This window comes from Dipodomys merriami, unplaced genomic scaffold (assembly GCF_024711535.1).
Source record: "Dipodomys merriami isolate MVZ:Mamm:240054 unplaced genomic scaffold, mDipMer1.0.p SCAF_7, whole genome shotgun sequence".
NCBI classification, from domain to species: domain Eukaryota; kingdom Metazoa; phylum Chordata; class Mammalia; order Rodentia; family Heteromyidae; genus Dipodomys; species Dipodomys merriami.
Genome location: NW_027206290.1, coordinates 72,123,564 through 72,139,615, shown reverse-complemented (window position 1 = coordinate 72,139,615; position 16,052 = coordinate 72,123,564). Strand labels below are relative to the sequence as shown.

General features: G+C 50.6%; 1 protein-coding gene across 1 annotated transcript; it reads left to right on the top strand.

Moving 5' to 3' along the window:
- Nucleotides 1-8,185: 8,185 nt before the first annotated feature.
- Fam83c (family with sequence similarity 83 member C) lies at nucleotides 8,186-14,909 on the top strand. Its single transcript, XM_070007827.1, has 4 exons — nucleotides 8,186-8,659; nucleotides 11,537-11,704; nucleotides 11,905-12,029; nucleotides 12,726-14,909. Exons 1-4 carry the CDS (start codon nucleotides 8,189-8,191, stop codon nucleotides 14,164-14,166), a joined length of 2,205 nt encoding a protein of 734 aa, XP_069863928.1. The 5' UTR covers nucleotides 8,186-8,188; the 3' UTR covers nucleotides 14,167-14,909.
- The last annotated feature ends 1,143 nt before the right edge of the window (nucleotides 14,910-16,052 follow it).

Below are 16,052 nucleotides of genomic sequence, written 5' to 3'. Positions count from 1 at the left end.
AAAACCAGAAAAGTATTGTGAAGCAAAGGTTGCAAGATAAAAGTATTGTGAGGGGGGCTGGGAAGGTGGCTCAGTGGTAGAGTGCTTGCCTTGCATGCCTGAGGCCCTGGGTTCGATTCCCCAGCACCACATAAGCAAAAAGAAAAAAAAAGCCAGAAGTGGCACTGTGGCTCAAGTGGTAGAGCACTAGCCTTGAGCTGAAGAGCTGAGGGACAGTGCCCAGGCCCAGAGTTCAGGCCCCATGACTGGACCCGAAAAAAAAAATTAAAAAAAAAAAAAAAAAAAGTATTGTGAGGGAAGGGAAGGAAAATAATTCTATTAACAACCCTAGACTGCTAATCATGACTTTTTTGGTAATTTTTTTAAATTACCGCCAAAATTTTGGTAATTTTAAATGCATTGTCTTAACCACAGTCTTATAAAACAGGTCTTATCCTCCGTTTGACCAACCCTTGTCCACAAGGCAGGGGACAAAAGACTCAGAGAGGTCTACAAAGTTATACAAGATTCCTTCACACCATGTGACCCCGGGACGCTGCTCTTTCCCCAGACCACATTGCCTCCCTCAGGCCAGCAAGGAGACCTGCAGCTGGGTACAAAATTTTACTCTGAGCTTCTTGGCAGCCAAAGGTAAAAAAGAGAAAGCATTAAGTGTATGTCATTCTTACTGTCACATAAAAAGAAGCCTGATTCACCAGAAACCGTAAATAACTTACCCTTCAGAGGAGAGAAACGAGGTGTTAGGTTTTCACATGAGAAACCCTGAACAATGAAGTGAACTACTAAGATTTCAGTTTGGACTGGGAAGGTGGCTCAGTGGTAGAGTGCTTGCCTTGCATGCATGAAGCCCTGGGTTCAATTCCTCAGCACCATCCTGAGTTCAAGCCCCATGACTAGCAAAAAAAAAAAAAAATTTTAATATGATCTAAAAATGTTAAAAATTGCTGTTCAGTGTCTGCTCTGTGCCAGATATAGCTCAGAGCTGTCACTTGTTACCTATCTCATTTAATCCTCTGTGACAATCCTGCGAGGTATTACAAGTTCATGTTACAGCTGGAGGAAACAAGATTTGCTAAGGGAAAGCCTAGATTGGCTCTGCTTGCATGCTCGGAGCCTCAAGCCTTCTGCTTCTTCTTCAAGATAGAGGAAGGAGCACTTGCACTGCAGTTAAGAAGAAACCCATACCAGCCCATGCTGGTATGTGCATAATCACAACTAACTGGAAAAATCACAAGTGGGTTGGAAGTCAAACAAGCCCTGGTGGCAGTCAGGTCAGAAAGAAGTTGAAAAGTTAGGGAGATAGAAAGCAGGGAGTGAGGGGCTGTCCAGGTGAAGACATGGGACATGAGCTCTTCACAGGATTGCTCAGGGAGGGAAAGGATACGGAGATCAGGGCTTTGAGCAAGGCAACAGGAAGATACTAAACGCTCTCAGTAAAGATTGTGGCTTAAAGCTGGGTACAGGTACTCATGCCTGCAATCCTAGCTACTCTGGAGGCTGAGATCTGATGATCACAGCTTGAAGCCAGCCTGAGCAGGAAGACTCCTATTTCCTGTTAGCCATCAAACAAAAACAAAAAAAAATCAGGAAGTAGAGCCGTGGCTCAAGTGGTAGAGCCCGAGCCTTGAGCAAAAAATGCTCAGGGGCAGTGTACACACACACACACACACACACACACACACACACAAAATTACATGATTGTGGCTTGACAGGAGCAGAAATTCACAGGGAAGATGAGCCCAGCCAGGAAGAGAGTCTATAAGCCATCTAGGCTTGGGGTTCTGGGGTTAAGTAGGGATTCAAAGGAAAGTTCAAATCACAGCCCTTTCAGAGGAAAAGATTCCTCAAGATGACATCTAACTGCTCAAGGCGCTAAAGAACAGTCAAGAGTTCTCTGGGGCCAAGGATGGTGCTGTGAGAAGCTTCTTTGTATTGTTTTTCCCACATGACCTACAGCAGCCTGTGAAGACAGGCAGGGCAGCCTGAGAAAAAGAAGACCTGAGACCCTTGCTGGGTAGTGTCCAGGAAGGGAGAGACTACAGTGTTGGTGCTAAAAGGCACTTGGAAAACTGCTCAACCATCATTTGATAGGAGAGAGGGGGCTGGGCCATGAGAAGCCTCACTCCAGATCACGGGGACCAGAATCCATGGACTGACAGTTCCTCTTTCCCTTTTTGTCAGCCAAGGAAGTTCTTCCAACTCCCAGCCCCTCGCTGAGAACGAGCCTGCCAAAAGGGCTGTCTATAGCTGAGCGGGGGACACGGTTCTTAGGTGGTGGTCATGAGCACTAAATCACAAGTACTTGGTTTCTACATCAGTTTATTCTATGGCTTATAATTATTTATGAGTCTACCTTCCTCATCAGGGCAGACATCAACTCTTACTCATCTTTGAACCCCAGTGCTGGCTTTAGTAGGCGTTAAATCCCTGGTGGGTGGATTGGACTGAGGGAGAAGAGCAGGTAGGATGGGCGAGGTGGCTGCAACAATAAGATCCAAGGGGGGCTGGGAAGGTGGCTCAGTGGTAGAGTGCTTGCCTTGTATGCTGGGTTTGATTCCTCAGCACCACATACACTGAAAAAACTGGCAGTGGCACTGTGGCTCAAGTGGTAGAGCACTAGCCCTGAGCTGAAGCGCCCAGGCCCAGAGTTCAGGCCCCACTACTGACAAAAAAAAAAAGCCAAGGGGGTCAATAAGCAATGATACCTCTTACTCCTCTCAAGTTCAAAGTGGATTGAAAAATAATATAAAAGAGCCAAATGGATATCCAACTAGTAGCTCTACCAATATTATTGGTAAAAGTTACGTTTTGGCTGGGTGGTGGTAGCTCACGCCTATAATCCTAGTTCTTCTGGAGGCTGAGATCTGAGGAGTGAGGTTCAAAGCCAAATGGCTAAGAGTCTCAGTCCTTATACAAACAGGAAACAAAAACGGAAGTGGAGCTGTGGCTCAAGTCATCAAGCACTAGCCTTGAGCAGAAAAGCTCAGGGATAGCATCTAGACTCTGAGTTCAAACCCCATGTACATGCACACACACAAAGTTAGGTTTTGCTCAATAGCCAAATGGACTTAGTAATATCCTCCCAGAACTAGACATCCTGTCATCCTGTCCTCCTATGAAAGGGTAGACCTTTGCCTCGCAGAATTTCCTGTGTTCATCTTTGTCTATAACAGGACTAATGACAGAGCGGGGCGGAGAGGAGTGAGGGCATGGAAGAGGAGCGTCCAGGTCACACCTGTCCTCCCAGCCCGCCTCTTGTGGAAGTGGCAGAGGGATGCATTTCCCACCACTGAAGGGGATGAGCGGATGGGAGCACAGGGGGGAGGGGGAGAGGATGTGGGCAAAAGCATGAGACCTATCATCACTACATAGACCTAGACCTTTCTGAGCCAGAACATTAATATGTCCAGTCAGTGTGCTGGGGGTGTGTGTGGACTCAAGTGTGTGCATATGTATGCAGAAGGAGACAAGATGTTCCCTATGAGCTGGGATAAGAGGCCAGATCCCCAAGGGGGTGGCAGTGATAGGGCCAATTTTCAGTCTGGAAGGACCAAGAATAGGAGCAGCTGGTTATTGCCTTGTCTGTACTGGGCCTGTGTCCTTTCACAGACTGCAAAACTCTGAAATTCAACAGCTACTGAGCAACTACTCTCAATCAGATTAGCACAATTATTACAACTGAATGAAAACTTTAGAGATGCAACTCCTGTGATTCAGAGGACTTGACCTCCTTCATTAAGTAGCAGAACCATTGTTCCAACCAGGAGGCTCTGATTCAGTCCAGTGGCACAACTGTAGTCACTGGGTCCCAAGCCCTGGGGGGGAGAGGGGAGAGGGTGCAGGAATCTCAGGATAAGAGAACTCTGAATAGTGGCCTCCTGAAGACCTATGTGGTTCTCTGTAAACAGTGAGTCACTCATTGGAGCTGCTTCTGGGAGGCTGGCGCTTTGGGCCACTCTTCCCCTTGAGGCTGCTTCCTGCTATCCTAAAACACTGTTTTGGAACCTTCCCAACTTCTGTATCATCATGCATAGCAAGGCCCTTCGGCTCCAAGGGCCTTCCTACCAGCGTGTTGCCCTACATCTCAGGCCCCATCTTCCTTCTACAGCATCCTGGCTTTCTTCCTCCATCCTATAATACCCTGCTTGCCATTCTACTCTGCGTTTCCTCATCTTTGTGAGTTTTTCTTTTTTGGGGGGGTGGGGGTCGGTCCTGAGGCTTGAACTGGGAGCCTGGGCACTGTTCCTGAGCTTTTTTGTTCAACACTACAGTCTACCACTTTGAGCCACAGTGCTACTTCAGATGCTGGTGGTTAATTGGAGATAAGAGTCACATAGACTTCCCTGCCTGGGCTGGCTTCCAGCTGCTGAGTTAGCAGATCTCGGCCTCCTGAGTAGCTAGGATTACAGGTGTGAGGCACTAGCACCTGGCTCATCTTGGTGTTTTTAGACAAGATCATAATGTGTAACCCCATCTAGACTCCAAGTTGAGCTCTTTCTGCTTCAGCCTCCTGAGTATTGGAATTACAAGCAGTACCACCATGCTCAACAACAACAAAATCTTCCTCATCTTTACTATCTAGCTCAAGCTAGTCTTGGGACTTCTTACCACATGTCCCTTTGTCTCTCTAGCTCTTGGATCAGGGCGCTGGGTGCACTCTGGCTGTCCCTGGCCCTGAGATGCCACATTGAAAGTGAGGGACAGTGTAACATTAGAGCAACTTGCAGCTGCAAGTGCTTGCACCAGCCTCAGCTCCCATCACCTCCACACAACAGACACCTGCCCAGGCGCCACTCAGCTTGGGCTAGACAACAGACAAGGCTAAATGGCCCCTAGCAAGGCCCAGCAATGCCCGGTAGGCGCCTGACACACCCTCTGGACAGGGAAATATTTTCCTTCCTCTTAATAACAATCATTAAGGGGCCTATGCCCCACTGCACTGCAGCCAGGGGCCGGGCTTGCGTCTGCCCATCACCCTGGGCCAGCACCCCAAAGCCCAGCTCCAAGGTCAGGATCCACCTGTCTGCCTTCTCAATGCCCTTTATCTACTCAGCCGCAAGAAGCCAGTCCTGCAGTTCTGGTGGGACTATTATTGCCATGATGTCAGGAACTCCTGGGACCCTCGTCCCCTCCACTCAGTCCTTCCACACTTGACCCTCTCCATGGAGCTCCCTGTACATACACTCAATACTGGAGACCAGAGTCACAGGCCAGAGCCAGACTCAGCACACAAACACCTCCACAGGCGGCCTGTGCTCACACACAGCCTAGCAGGCACACAAATGTCACCGACAGTATGTACACATACAGCCCAGCACAGGTGCAGCTCTGCAGATGTATGTATGTACACAATGTAGATTTAATTGAAACTTAGGAAATGGTCAGTTTTTGATTTATCTTCAGGTAGTTGTACAAAAGAGTTGCCATGTAACAAAGCAGTTTATGAGTATAAAATATCTCAGTGTTATCCCTTTCAATGTTCCCCCCATCCCTCCCCTACCTACCCTTTCCCTCACTCTTCTTAATTTTGTAGAATATGCATTGGATAATGATTTTTTTTGTCAGTCCTGGGGCTTGAACTCAGAGCCTGGGCACTGTCCCTCAGCCACAGTGCTACTTGCAGCTTTTTCTTTGTGTGTGGTACTGAGGAATTGAACCCAGGGCTTCATGCATGCTGAGCAAGCACTCTACCACGAAGCCACATTCCCAGCCCCTAATGATTTTTTTATTTGGTTGGTTGTGGGGCTCAAACTCTGAGCCTAGGCGCTCTTTAGCTCAAAGTGAGCGCTCTACCACTTCTTGCTTTCTCATCGTTAATTGGAGATAAGAGTCTCATGGACTTTCTTGCCTGGGCTGGCTTTGAACCATGTTCCTCAGATGTCAGCTTCCTAAGCAGCTAGGATTACAGGCATGAGCCACCAGCGCCTGGCTTGCTAATGATTTTAAAACTTACAAAATGTGATTCTTTTTATCTTACAAAAATGTATTGCATACAAATGAGAACAGACAGAGCTAATTTTGTATATCTATGTTCTACTAGCATTATTTATAAGAGCAAAAAATGGAAACAGTTCAAATGTCCACTAGTGGATATACAAAATACAGGGGAATATTATTTGGCCTTGGAAGGAAATTTTGACACAGTGCCTGGTAGGTAGTTTTAGTTTTCTAAGATGAAGAGTTCTGCCGGTAAGTGGTGGTGGTCTAAATGTGCTTAATGTCACTGAAAAACATTCCAGATGATTAAATGAAAAACATTGCAAGTGATTACCAGAATTAAAATAAGACACAGAGCCAAAATATGTACCATAAGGTTGGCATACACAACAGTGACAAACACAACTGAGCAACACAAAACATACCTGCTTCTCTACCAGGGAAGCCCTTCTTCAACTCAGATAAGACCTTATTTCTCCCCTTCAAACAAGTTTGGAGATAAGGCCCTAATGAGGGCCTTGCCACTTCTGCTGCCCCACAGCTCATCCGCCTCCCACAGTCTGGCTTTGTTTACCCAACTCTCCACCACTCCTGTAGCCTCCCTACTCCTACAGAAAAGACCTAGTTTCTGTCCCTGTACTCTGGAATAGGATAGAGTAATTTCAGCCCCTGTGGCTCCCTTATGTCTTCCTTGGGGCTCCCTGCATCTGTGTCTTACCTCTCATGCCATTCAATGCTGTGCTGTCCCAGAACCACCTGTGAGGATCTGGGACAATCGCAATGCAAATGAACTGAACAAGGTGAGAGAGATAGGTGGGGGGCATTAGGTCCTCTGCTCTCTTCCCCATCCTATGTAGAAAGGTGATTACCATTGGTACTACCCCACCCCAACTGCCAACTCTTCTCTAGAACAAACCCTCCATCCTCCTGTGATCACACCCCACACTGTCAAACTGTGAGACTGTGGACATACATGCCTGTCCTATTTTCTTCTGATCCTGCTGTGTATCTGCCCACCTCTGAAATCACCTTTCCCACTTGAACCATTTAGTATTCAGCCCTATAGGATAGAATGAGATCTGGAGTTAGCTCCTACCAGGCCAAGAGCACCCTTGAAGATGTTGGAAATGCAGCCATCTGGAACATGATATCTGAGGGGTGGGCTATAGTTCTCTTAGCCCTGTGCATGGGGGAGCATGCAGGACTTGCATAAAAGGTCACCCCCACACCTTCTGGCTCAGTCTAGGGGTGGAGCCTGGGGGATGTGCATTCCAATGTGTCCTGGCCATTCTGGGGAACAAGGTGAGCACATCTACACCAGGCCCTTGATAAGAGGCTCAGAGAAGAAGCGAGGGTGGGGCTGGGGGCCTTCAGCACTGATCTCGAAGTGGAGGAGCAGAGAAGCAGAGGCCAAATGTGGGGTTATGGCCAACTCTGCATTATAGTGTTTGGGTCAGCTGATAATAGTTTGGTCTGCATGGGTCAGTCACCCTGTAGACTGTCTGCATATTGGTCATGTGTCAGTCATACTATCTGCTTTTGTGTGTGTGTGTGTGTGTGTGTGTGTGTGTGTGTGTGTGTGTGTGTGTGTGTGTGTGTGTGTGCCAGTATTGTGGTTTCTTTTGCTCAAGGCTGGCACTCTACCACTTGAGCCACAACTCCACTTCTATTTATTGGTTACTTGGTGATATAGAGTCCCTGGTTTGTATACCCAGGATGGCTTCAAATAAGGATCCTCTGATCTAGCTTCCTGAGTACCTACGATTGCAGATGTGAGCCACCAGTGCCCAGTAGTGCATCTGGGTGTCTTGAATCATTCGATTGTGCAGTATGCATGCTTTTGTGACTCTGAGCAGGCCCAGCACCCTGGTCTGCCTCTCCTGGTCCCTAGAAAGTTGGGGTTGCAGGCTTGCTAGGAGCCCGGTGGGATGGGTGTGTGTTGCCTGGGCTGGGAGGAGAAAGGTAGGAGGAAGCAGTGTGCACTCAGGACCTGGCCCTGCGGCTTCCCTGGGCAGGCGAGTCCCAACAACAGGCAGACAGGTGAGGCTGACCTGACAGGTTCCCGAGGCCAGGGGCGATGGGGCGGAGCGTGGCTCTAACTTAGGGAGGAAACGAGTTGGGGGCCCTGCCACACACAGGCAGGCTGTGGTTGTGCCGGAATCTTCTTCCTGCTGCCGCCAAGCCAGGGGCAGGTCATGGAGTCTACTGGCGGGTGAGGCACTCAAGGTGCAGGCACTTGGAGGCCCAGGGCATGGCAGGGCCGCTACGGGGCCGGGTGGAGGAGCTGAAGAGGCCTTGGTGGCGGGAAAGCTCACCGCTGGTGTTGCAGCACAGCGAGGCAGCTCGGCTGGCCGCGGATGCCCTTCTGGAGCGGGGTGAGGCTGCTTACCTACGGGTCATCTCTGAGGAACGGGAGCTGCCCTTCTTGAGCGCCCTGGACATGGCCTACATGACCAGTCATGTGCGTGGAGCGCCTGAGCTCAGCGAGGCCCCCGGACCAGAGGCCTCAGGACCTGACCGCCTCAGCCTGCTCTCTGAAGTCACCTCAGGAACCTACTTTCCCATGGTTTCTGATGTAGATCCCCCAGACCTAGACCTGGGCTGGCCTGAGGTTCCACAGGCCACAGGCTTCAGCCCCACCCAGGCTGTGGTCCACTTCCAGAGGGACAAAGCCAAGAGCATCAAAGACCTGCTGCGTTTCCTCTTCAGCCAGGCCCGCACGGTAAGGGTCTGGTCCGTTCATTTCACGGATGTGGGGAATGGGGTTCAGGGAGGAAATAGGGACAAGCTCAAAAGACCTCCATGGCAGAACTGGGACAGCTCTGACCTCTTAGGTCACAAGCTGCTAAGACAGAGAGTCTTTTATTCCCCTTCTCACGCCTCAGCAGGCAAGAATATACAGGTAAAGAGCATGCATGCACCTCCAGGACTCCATACCACTGCTGACAATGCATATGGAATTGGGTGAATTGAAGGGAAGGGTCCATATGCATTTTTCTTAGGAAGGAATCCATAACCTTCCTCAGATTCTCTAAATTTTATGAGCCCCAAATTAAGGACGTTTTTATTAGCATATATATATTAATTTTTGTCTATAATGGGGCTTGAACTCTGGGCCTGGGCGCTGCCCCTCAAGCTCTTCAGCTCAAGGTGAGTGCACCACAGTGCCACTTCTGGTTTTCTGGTGATTTATTGGAGTTGAGTGTCTCACAGACTTTCCTGCCCAGGCTGGCTTTGAACCACGATCTTCAGATCTCAGCCTCCTGAGTAGCTAGGATTACAGGCGTGAGCCACCGGCTCCCAGCTTATTAGCTTATATTAGTTATCCATAGAAGGCTCTCAAGGAAAACTTAACATCTGAGCTACCTCCTTGACTTACAAAGGAGGAAACCAACGCCAGGAAGAGGCTGAGAATTGCCCCCCGGGAAGTCACCTGGTTATACTCTCAGAGAGGGAAGGAGTTCTCTGACTCAGACTTTGAGCCCTAGGCTCGGCCTCCTTCTGCTGGCCCTTATTCCTGGCTATCCCTCACTATCCTGTGCTGCATCTTCAGCTGGACCTGAATCAGGGCTGATGCATAGGCTTCTGCAGGACCTGGAGGGCTAAGGGCTTAGCCTTGCACCAAGGAATGAAGCAGAAGCTTCTGGGCTCAAGGGGAAGAGAAGCGATCATGAGAGCGTGTAGATGGACATGCCTGGGAAGGCTCCAGGCAGTACACCTCCACGATGATCCTCTGAGCCCTGCTCGAGAGACAGGGGGAACAGACACAATGGCCTCTGGTAGAATCTGAGATAGGAATGGCCTGCTGCAGAGACCAAGAGCCCAGGATGCCACGATCCTGCTGCTCCCTCCACAGCCTCGCTGGCAAGCCTGCCTATACCCCGGGCGGGGGAGCGCTGGCGCGATTGGCATCGGGAATGGGGTAATTAGTGGGGTTGTTGTCCTCACTGTCTCCCTTTGATCTTTCCTGCCTGTCCTGCCCCTTCCCCCATTCCTGGCCCGAACCTGTGCCATGGTTAGGACATCCCTGGTGCCTTCCCTGTTCTTCCCCATTTAGATCCTTCTGCCCCTGGGCTAGGAGCCAGGCTCTTGCACTGGGCTATCACGAGGCCCAGAGTGACCTTAACTACTTCCTCTCCCTGTTGCCCAATGTCTTCATTTACTGAGAAGGCAGCAGGAAGGTATATGTATTGAGCTTCTGCTGTATGTTCAGCATTTTCACATATAATTCCCTGTAACTCTGAGATATAGCTGTCACTCTCCATGTAGCGGATGAGGCTCCTGGAAGCAAAGCCACTCCCCCAAGACCTTAGCTCTAGGAAGTGGTAGCGTTTGGGTTTGAATCCAGTTCTCTCTTGTTCCTTCCATAGCTGCAGTGCTGAGTTCTGTATGTCCCCCCAAGCCTTCAGGCCCTTCTCAGGAGGGAACCTTTAGCAAATATATGCAATGGGAAGAAAGGGCGACTGGAGAGGCAAGTGTTTGGATAGTAGAACTGATATGGGCCTTGTGGGGGGAGGGGCGCAACCCTAGCCTGCAGCTGAGTAGAAAACTTGGTTCCAGGGCTGGGAAGGTGGCTCAGTGGTAGAGCGCTTGCCTTGCATGCATGAGGCCCTGGGTTCGATTCCTCAGCACCACATAAGCAGAAAAAGCCAGAAGTGGCGCTGTGGCTCAAGTGGTAGGGTGCTATGCTAGCCTTGAGCTGAAGAGCTGAGGGACAGCGCCCAGGCCCAGAGTTCAGGCCCCACGACTAACAAAAAAAAAAAAAAAAAGCTTGGTTCCACTTAGAATGGTGAAAGTCAGGGAGACGTGCGTCATGTCAACCCTTCACAGCTTCACAGGCCAACCAAGGCAGCATGGCAAAGCCCCGGAGGACCCAGGCTTTGCTTGAAGCTCTTTCCCTTGGGAAGGGAGCCTCACACAAATAGTCCTTAGGTCAGAGCCAGGGCTGAAACTAATGGGATGAGCATGAGGAACCCCCCTGGAATCCCAGGCCTGGACTCTGCCTCTTACTCCTCCCCTCTCTGAACCTCAGTGTAGAGTAGGGCTCTGGACTCACATAGTTGATGCAGACATCTTTGACAATTTGATGACAAACTGTCCACACACACACACACACACACACACACACACACACACACACACACACACACACACACACACACACACACACACACACACACACACACACACACACAGACTTTCAAACCACCAGGGATTCAAGACTATCTTGTTTTTTTTTTTTTTTTTGGTCAGTCGTGGGGCTGAACTCTGGGCCTGGGGGCTGTCCCTCAGCTCTTCAGCTCAAAGTGAGCACTCTGTCACTTGAGCCACAGCGCCACTTCCAGCTTTTTCTGCTTATGTGGTGCTGAGGAATCGAACCTAGGGCCTCATGCATGCAAGGCAAGCGCTCTACCACTGAGCCACCTTCCCAGCCGCAAGGCTGTCCATTCTTCACTCGTATCCAAGTGAAGAACTCCGGACTCGGCATTGCTACCATCCCATTGTGGGCACATGTTCCTGCAGGTTGTGGCCTCTGAGTTTTCAGTCCCACATTTTGCCTAGAAGCTGGCACGTGCTGAGCTCTCTGTCCCTCTCCCAGGTGGTGGCTGTGGTGATGGACATATTCACCGACATGGAGCTGCTGTGTGATCTCATGGAGGCCTCCAGCCGGCGTGGCGTCCCTGTCTACCTCCTTCTGGCTCAAGAGCACTTACGGCACTTCTTGGAGATGTGCTACAAGATGGACCTCAATGGGGGGCACTTGCCGGTCAGTGCGGGCCAAGGGCAGGGAATCAGGAAGGCAGAAAGACCCGTTGGTAGTCTTCAGTGAGCACTGGGGGAATTGTTGGAAATGGCACACTGGGTTCTCTTAGCTGTTTGAGGTCACAGGCTCCTTGGGGCATACACATGGCTTGAGCTCCAGTGTCTGAACATGACCCTCTCAACTTCTGTCCACCCTTGGCCCAGAACATGCGTGTGCGAAGCACGTGTGGGGACACGTACTGCAGCAAGGCAGGCCGCCGCTTCACAGGGCAGGCCCTGGAGAAGTTTATCATCGTCGACTGTGAGCAGGTGGTGGCGGGCAGCTACAGGTAAGCAAATGAGTGGGAGAGGGGCCTACGCTGTGCCACGGACTGGTGTGGGCATTTCACATATGACTGCTCTGAATGTTTCTCTATCCGTCCCTTCAAACATGTCCCAGGGGGCTGGGAAGGTGGCTCAGTGGTCGAGTGCTTACCCTGGTTGGATTCCTCAGTACCACATACACAGAAAAAGCCAGAAGTGGCTCTATGGCTCAAGTGGTAGAGTGCTAGCCTTGAGCAAACAAGCTCAGGGACAGTGTCAAGGCCCTGAGTTCAAGCCCCAGGATTGGCAAAAAAAAAAAAGCACCAAGAAACAAAAACATGTCCCAAGCACCTTCTGTGTGCTAAGGTACCAGGCAGGGTTCAGGTGGGTATGGGAGTAAGTTGGGCTTGGAGGTGGCCACTGTGGTGGAAGATGCCTTTGAATTCCCTTAGCTTAGGAAGTAACTGTTGCATGTGGGACATGAAGAGACTTTGGGATGTCTCAATCTTGATTTACTTTACAGATGGGGAAGTGGGGAACTTGAGGTGGGGCAAGCATGTGCCCAAGCATTCAGATCAGGTCAGGACCTGGAGACTCTGGGGTCAGAGCTCTGCCCCTTCACCATGAGTGTTGATGGATTCTTGGCCCATTTCTAACCCTGCCCTCCTGCCGGCCCCAGGCACTACACTTTGGACTTGTGACCCCTTCTCTTCTATCCTCAGCTTCACCTGGCTTTGCAGCCAGGCCCATACCAGCATGGTGATGCAGCTGAGGGGGCGCATCGTGGAGGACTTTGACCGCGAGTTCCGCTGTCTGTATGCCGAGTCCCAGCCTGTGGAGGGTTTCAGTGGCAACGAGGATCTACTGTCTCCCCACGCACGACACCCTCCCCCAGTGGCCCTGACCTTGGGGCCTGGTAACCCTAGTCCCACGTGTTCCTCGCCCTCCGGCACCAGCTTCAGCAGTGTCAAGTGCTCACCTCTCATGGGCCGTTCCTCCTACCTGGCTCTACCAGGAGGTGGTGGCTGCAGTGACAAGGGTATGGGATCCTCATCACCAGGCCCTGCCCGCCGGGAAGCTGGTGGCCAGCCCTCTCTGCATCGCCAGCTGTCAGACCCTAACCAAGGCTCCCATCCTGGGCCCTATAGGGCTAACCTGGGCAAGCTGGGAGCATCCCCCTGGTCCCAGTCTTCCCCTGCCCTCAACCACAGTAGTGCCACTTCTTCAACCGCAGCAATGAGGTCACCTCTTCTCCCTTGTCCCCGACCCCTTCTCCACTTCTCTCGGGGGGCCCCAGCCCTGTCACAGCTCCCAGAGAATGGGCTCCCAGGGAGCCAGGAGCCCAACCTCCCACGAGGCCGCTGGGCATTTGGCACAGCCCTAGAGACAGTAGAGGAGAAGAAGGCTTCTCTGAGTCAGAGCCATGGTCAGCTGGACCTCCTTGTCCCCTTTGCTAGAGCCCGAGAAACAGGAGGAACTGATTCTGAGGTTACTCCCAACTCAAGTTCTGTACGACCTAGTGAGCAAGTCCCAGATGGCAGGCGGTTGTCCCTGAGCCGGAGCTACAGCCACCTGGATCTCCTGTCTCCAGGCAAGGGAGCTGGTGTTGCTGCTGAGTCAAGTTCCCTCAGACCTGCTGGTCCAGGCTCAGAGGATAGAAGGCAGTCACCAAATCATAGCTGCAGTCAGTTGGACTTCCAGACACAGTACCCTAAGGCTCAGGGCTCCAAAATACCTCCAGAAGCCAACTCCTCAGCCAGGCCTCACAAGCAAGGTCTAGATGAGCGACGGCAGACCCTTGGCCACAGTCAGCTGGACCTCATCACCAAGTTTGGCCCATTCCGGAGTGAGGGGCCTGGACCCAGTGTTCTGCCAGGGCCAGGCCCTGCTCCCATGGTTGGAGCCGGCACTGGGGATGAGAAGCGGCGGACTCTGGGCCACAGCAAACTGGACCTCATCACCAAGTACCATCACCTGCAGGGTGCCAGGCAGGGGCCTGAGCCCGGCCTTCCCGCAGGTCCCACAGGTGGCAATCACAATGGTAGTAGTAATGACCTGTTTGCACCTGAGAAACGGATGACTCTGGGCCACAGCAAACTAGACCTTATCACTAAGTACAACAAGTCCAAGTTCAAGCTGCTCCGAAGTCGATTTGAGTCCTAGCCCTGCTGCCATCAAGGACAGATCCTTCTTTCATTCATTGAGACTTGACTTGCTCACGCCTCACACTCTGAGGTGGGAATGTGAAGCCAGAATAGCGTAGGGAGAAGAGGGGAGGCATCTAGAATACCAGGGCAGACACTCCCTGGTCCCAAGATTCTTATATGATTACAAGTGCATGTGCATGCACACACACGTTGTGTGCGTACACACACATACAATGTTATCAGGAAAAGGAAATCAGAACTATTGTGTGCCTACTGTGTGCCACTGAGCTGGACACTTCACAGAAGTTATTCTAGCATCCTTCATCCTTACATCATGCTATGAGATGGCCCTCTTGTTGGTATATATTATAGAAAAATAGATATTATCCTTTGTTTTTATAAATGTAGCAACTGAGGCCCAGAGAATTTGCCTGGTTTACAGAGAGGCAGGGCCAGGAAAAATGGTAGAGATCTCTGCCAGACTGTATCCCCAACTCTAAAGATTACATAGATATGAAAATATTAGCAGATGCTCCCAAATGTCTCTATAATATACACATTACTGACAGGGCACACATCACCAATTGTATATTCATAGATGCAAATAGTAGGTATGCCCAAGCCCCGGTGATTAACTCACGACTTCAGGTAATCGCTAAATGTCACCTGGCTAAATGGGTACACAAACACAGGTATTCAGTGCAACTATAGACTCCTCTAGGATTCATAAACTAAAAATATGCACATGACCCAACACATATACACAACTATCTGCTTGCAACTAAGCTGTGTTCTCAGTCCTGTCCTGGACAAGCCATAGGCTTGGGAGATAAGGTTTGAAAGCATAAACCACTTGAGAATAAGACAGAGCTGAATCTGAGGGCAGAGGGGCAGAGGTCATGGAGATGATGGAGTGGTCAGGAAAGTGCTTACAGGAGAAAGCCATTAAACCAAGCCTTGAAGGATCAGAGAAGGTGTTGACAAATGGAACTGAGAAGAGTGCTTAGTGGAGAGAGAGTGGGTAAACTAGGGAGGACGAACATAGTGTGCACACACACACACACACACACACACACACATCATTGCTGAGTGTCTCTTGAAGCACATGCTGTCTTGGGTTGTGGGCTTTTTTTTTTTTTTCTTTCTGAGTTTGTCACTTTTCTGGCACCATATACATAATAAAAATCAATAAAGGCAGTTATGGCTAGACCCAATAGCAGTCCAATGTATTTTGAAACCAACTGCAGATTGGGGCTGGGAGGGGAATTATCAAGCTGATTACAGCAGGTCTCTAGGAGCAGAGAGTATGGTTTCAAGGAAGGCTTGAGGTCAGGGGTTCCAAGCCCCTTCTGCTCCCGGTGACATCCTGAGACTCCCTAAACAGTTCGCAGATTCTGCAAAAGGTAGGCCAAATTCACTCCATCCCTGAAATGACCTTGGCCAACACCACTATCCGGGGTACAGAAAGTGAGTGATGGAGTGTGCGTGGCAAAACACATTGTGGAGAGATGGGAAGCCAATCATTCCCACATCCTTACTCACTCTGGACCTCTTCCCCTCTGAGCAGGATCCTAGAATCCTGCTTCATCCCTCGTTCTTCTCTCCTATACTTTCTTCAGCCTGTTTTCCTCTGCTTCTCCAACCTTTTCATCCTGGTTCTTGTTTGCCTCAGGCATGAGTCCCAAATTTCAATCCTCAGCCCTTCACTCCCGCCTCTGCTTCAGATCAGGGATTTCTGTTTTCACAACAAAGCTGGATTTATCCTCTTTCTCAATCTGGTCCATCTACACCCGCCCCTAATCCCAGTTGAGTCATCCCAGGCCCCTCCCCCTCCCCCTCCCCCCCCCCTCTCTCTCTCTCGCTCTCGCTCTCTCTCTCTCTCTCTCTCTCTCTCTCCCTCCC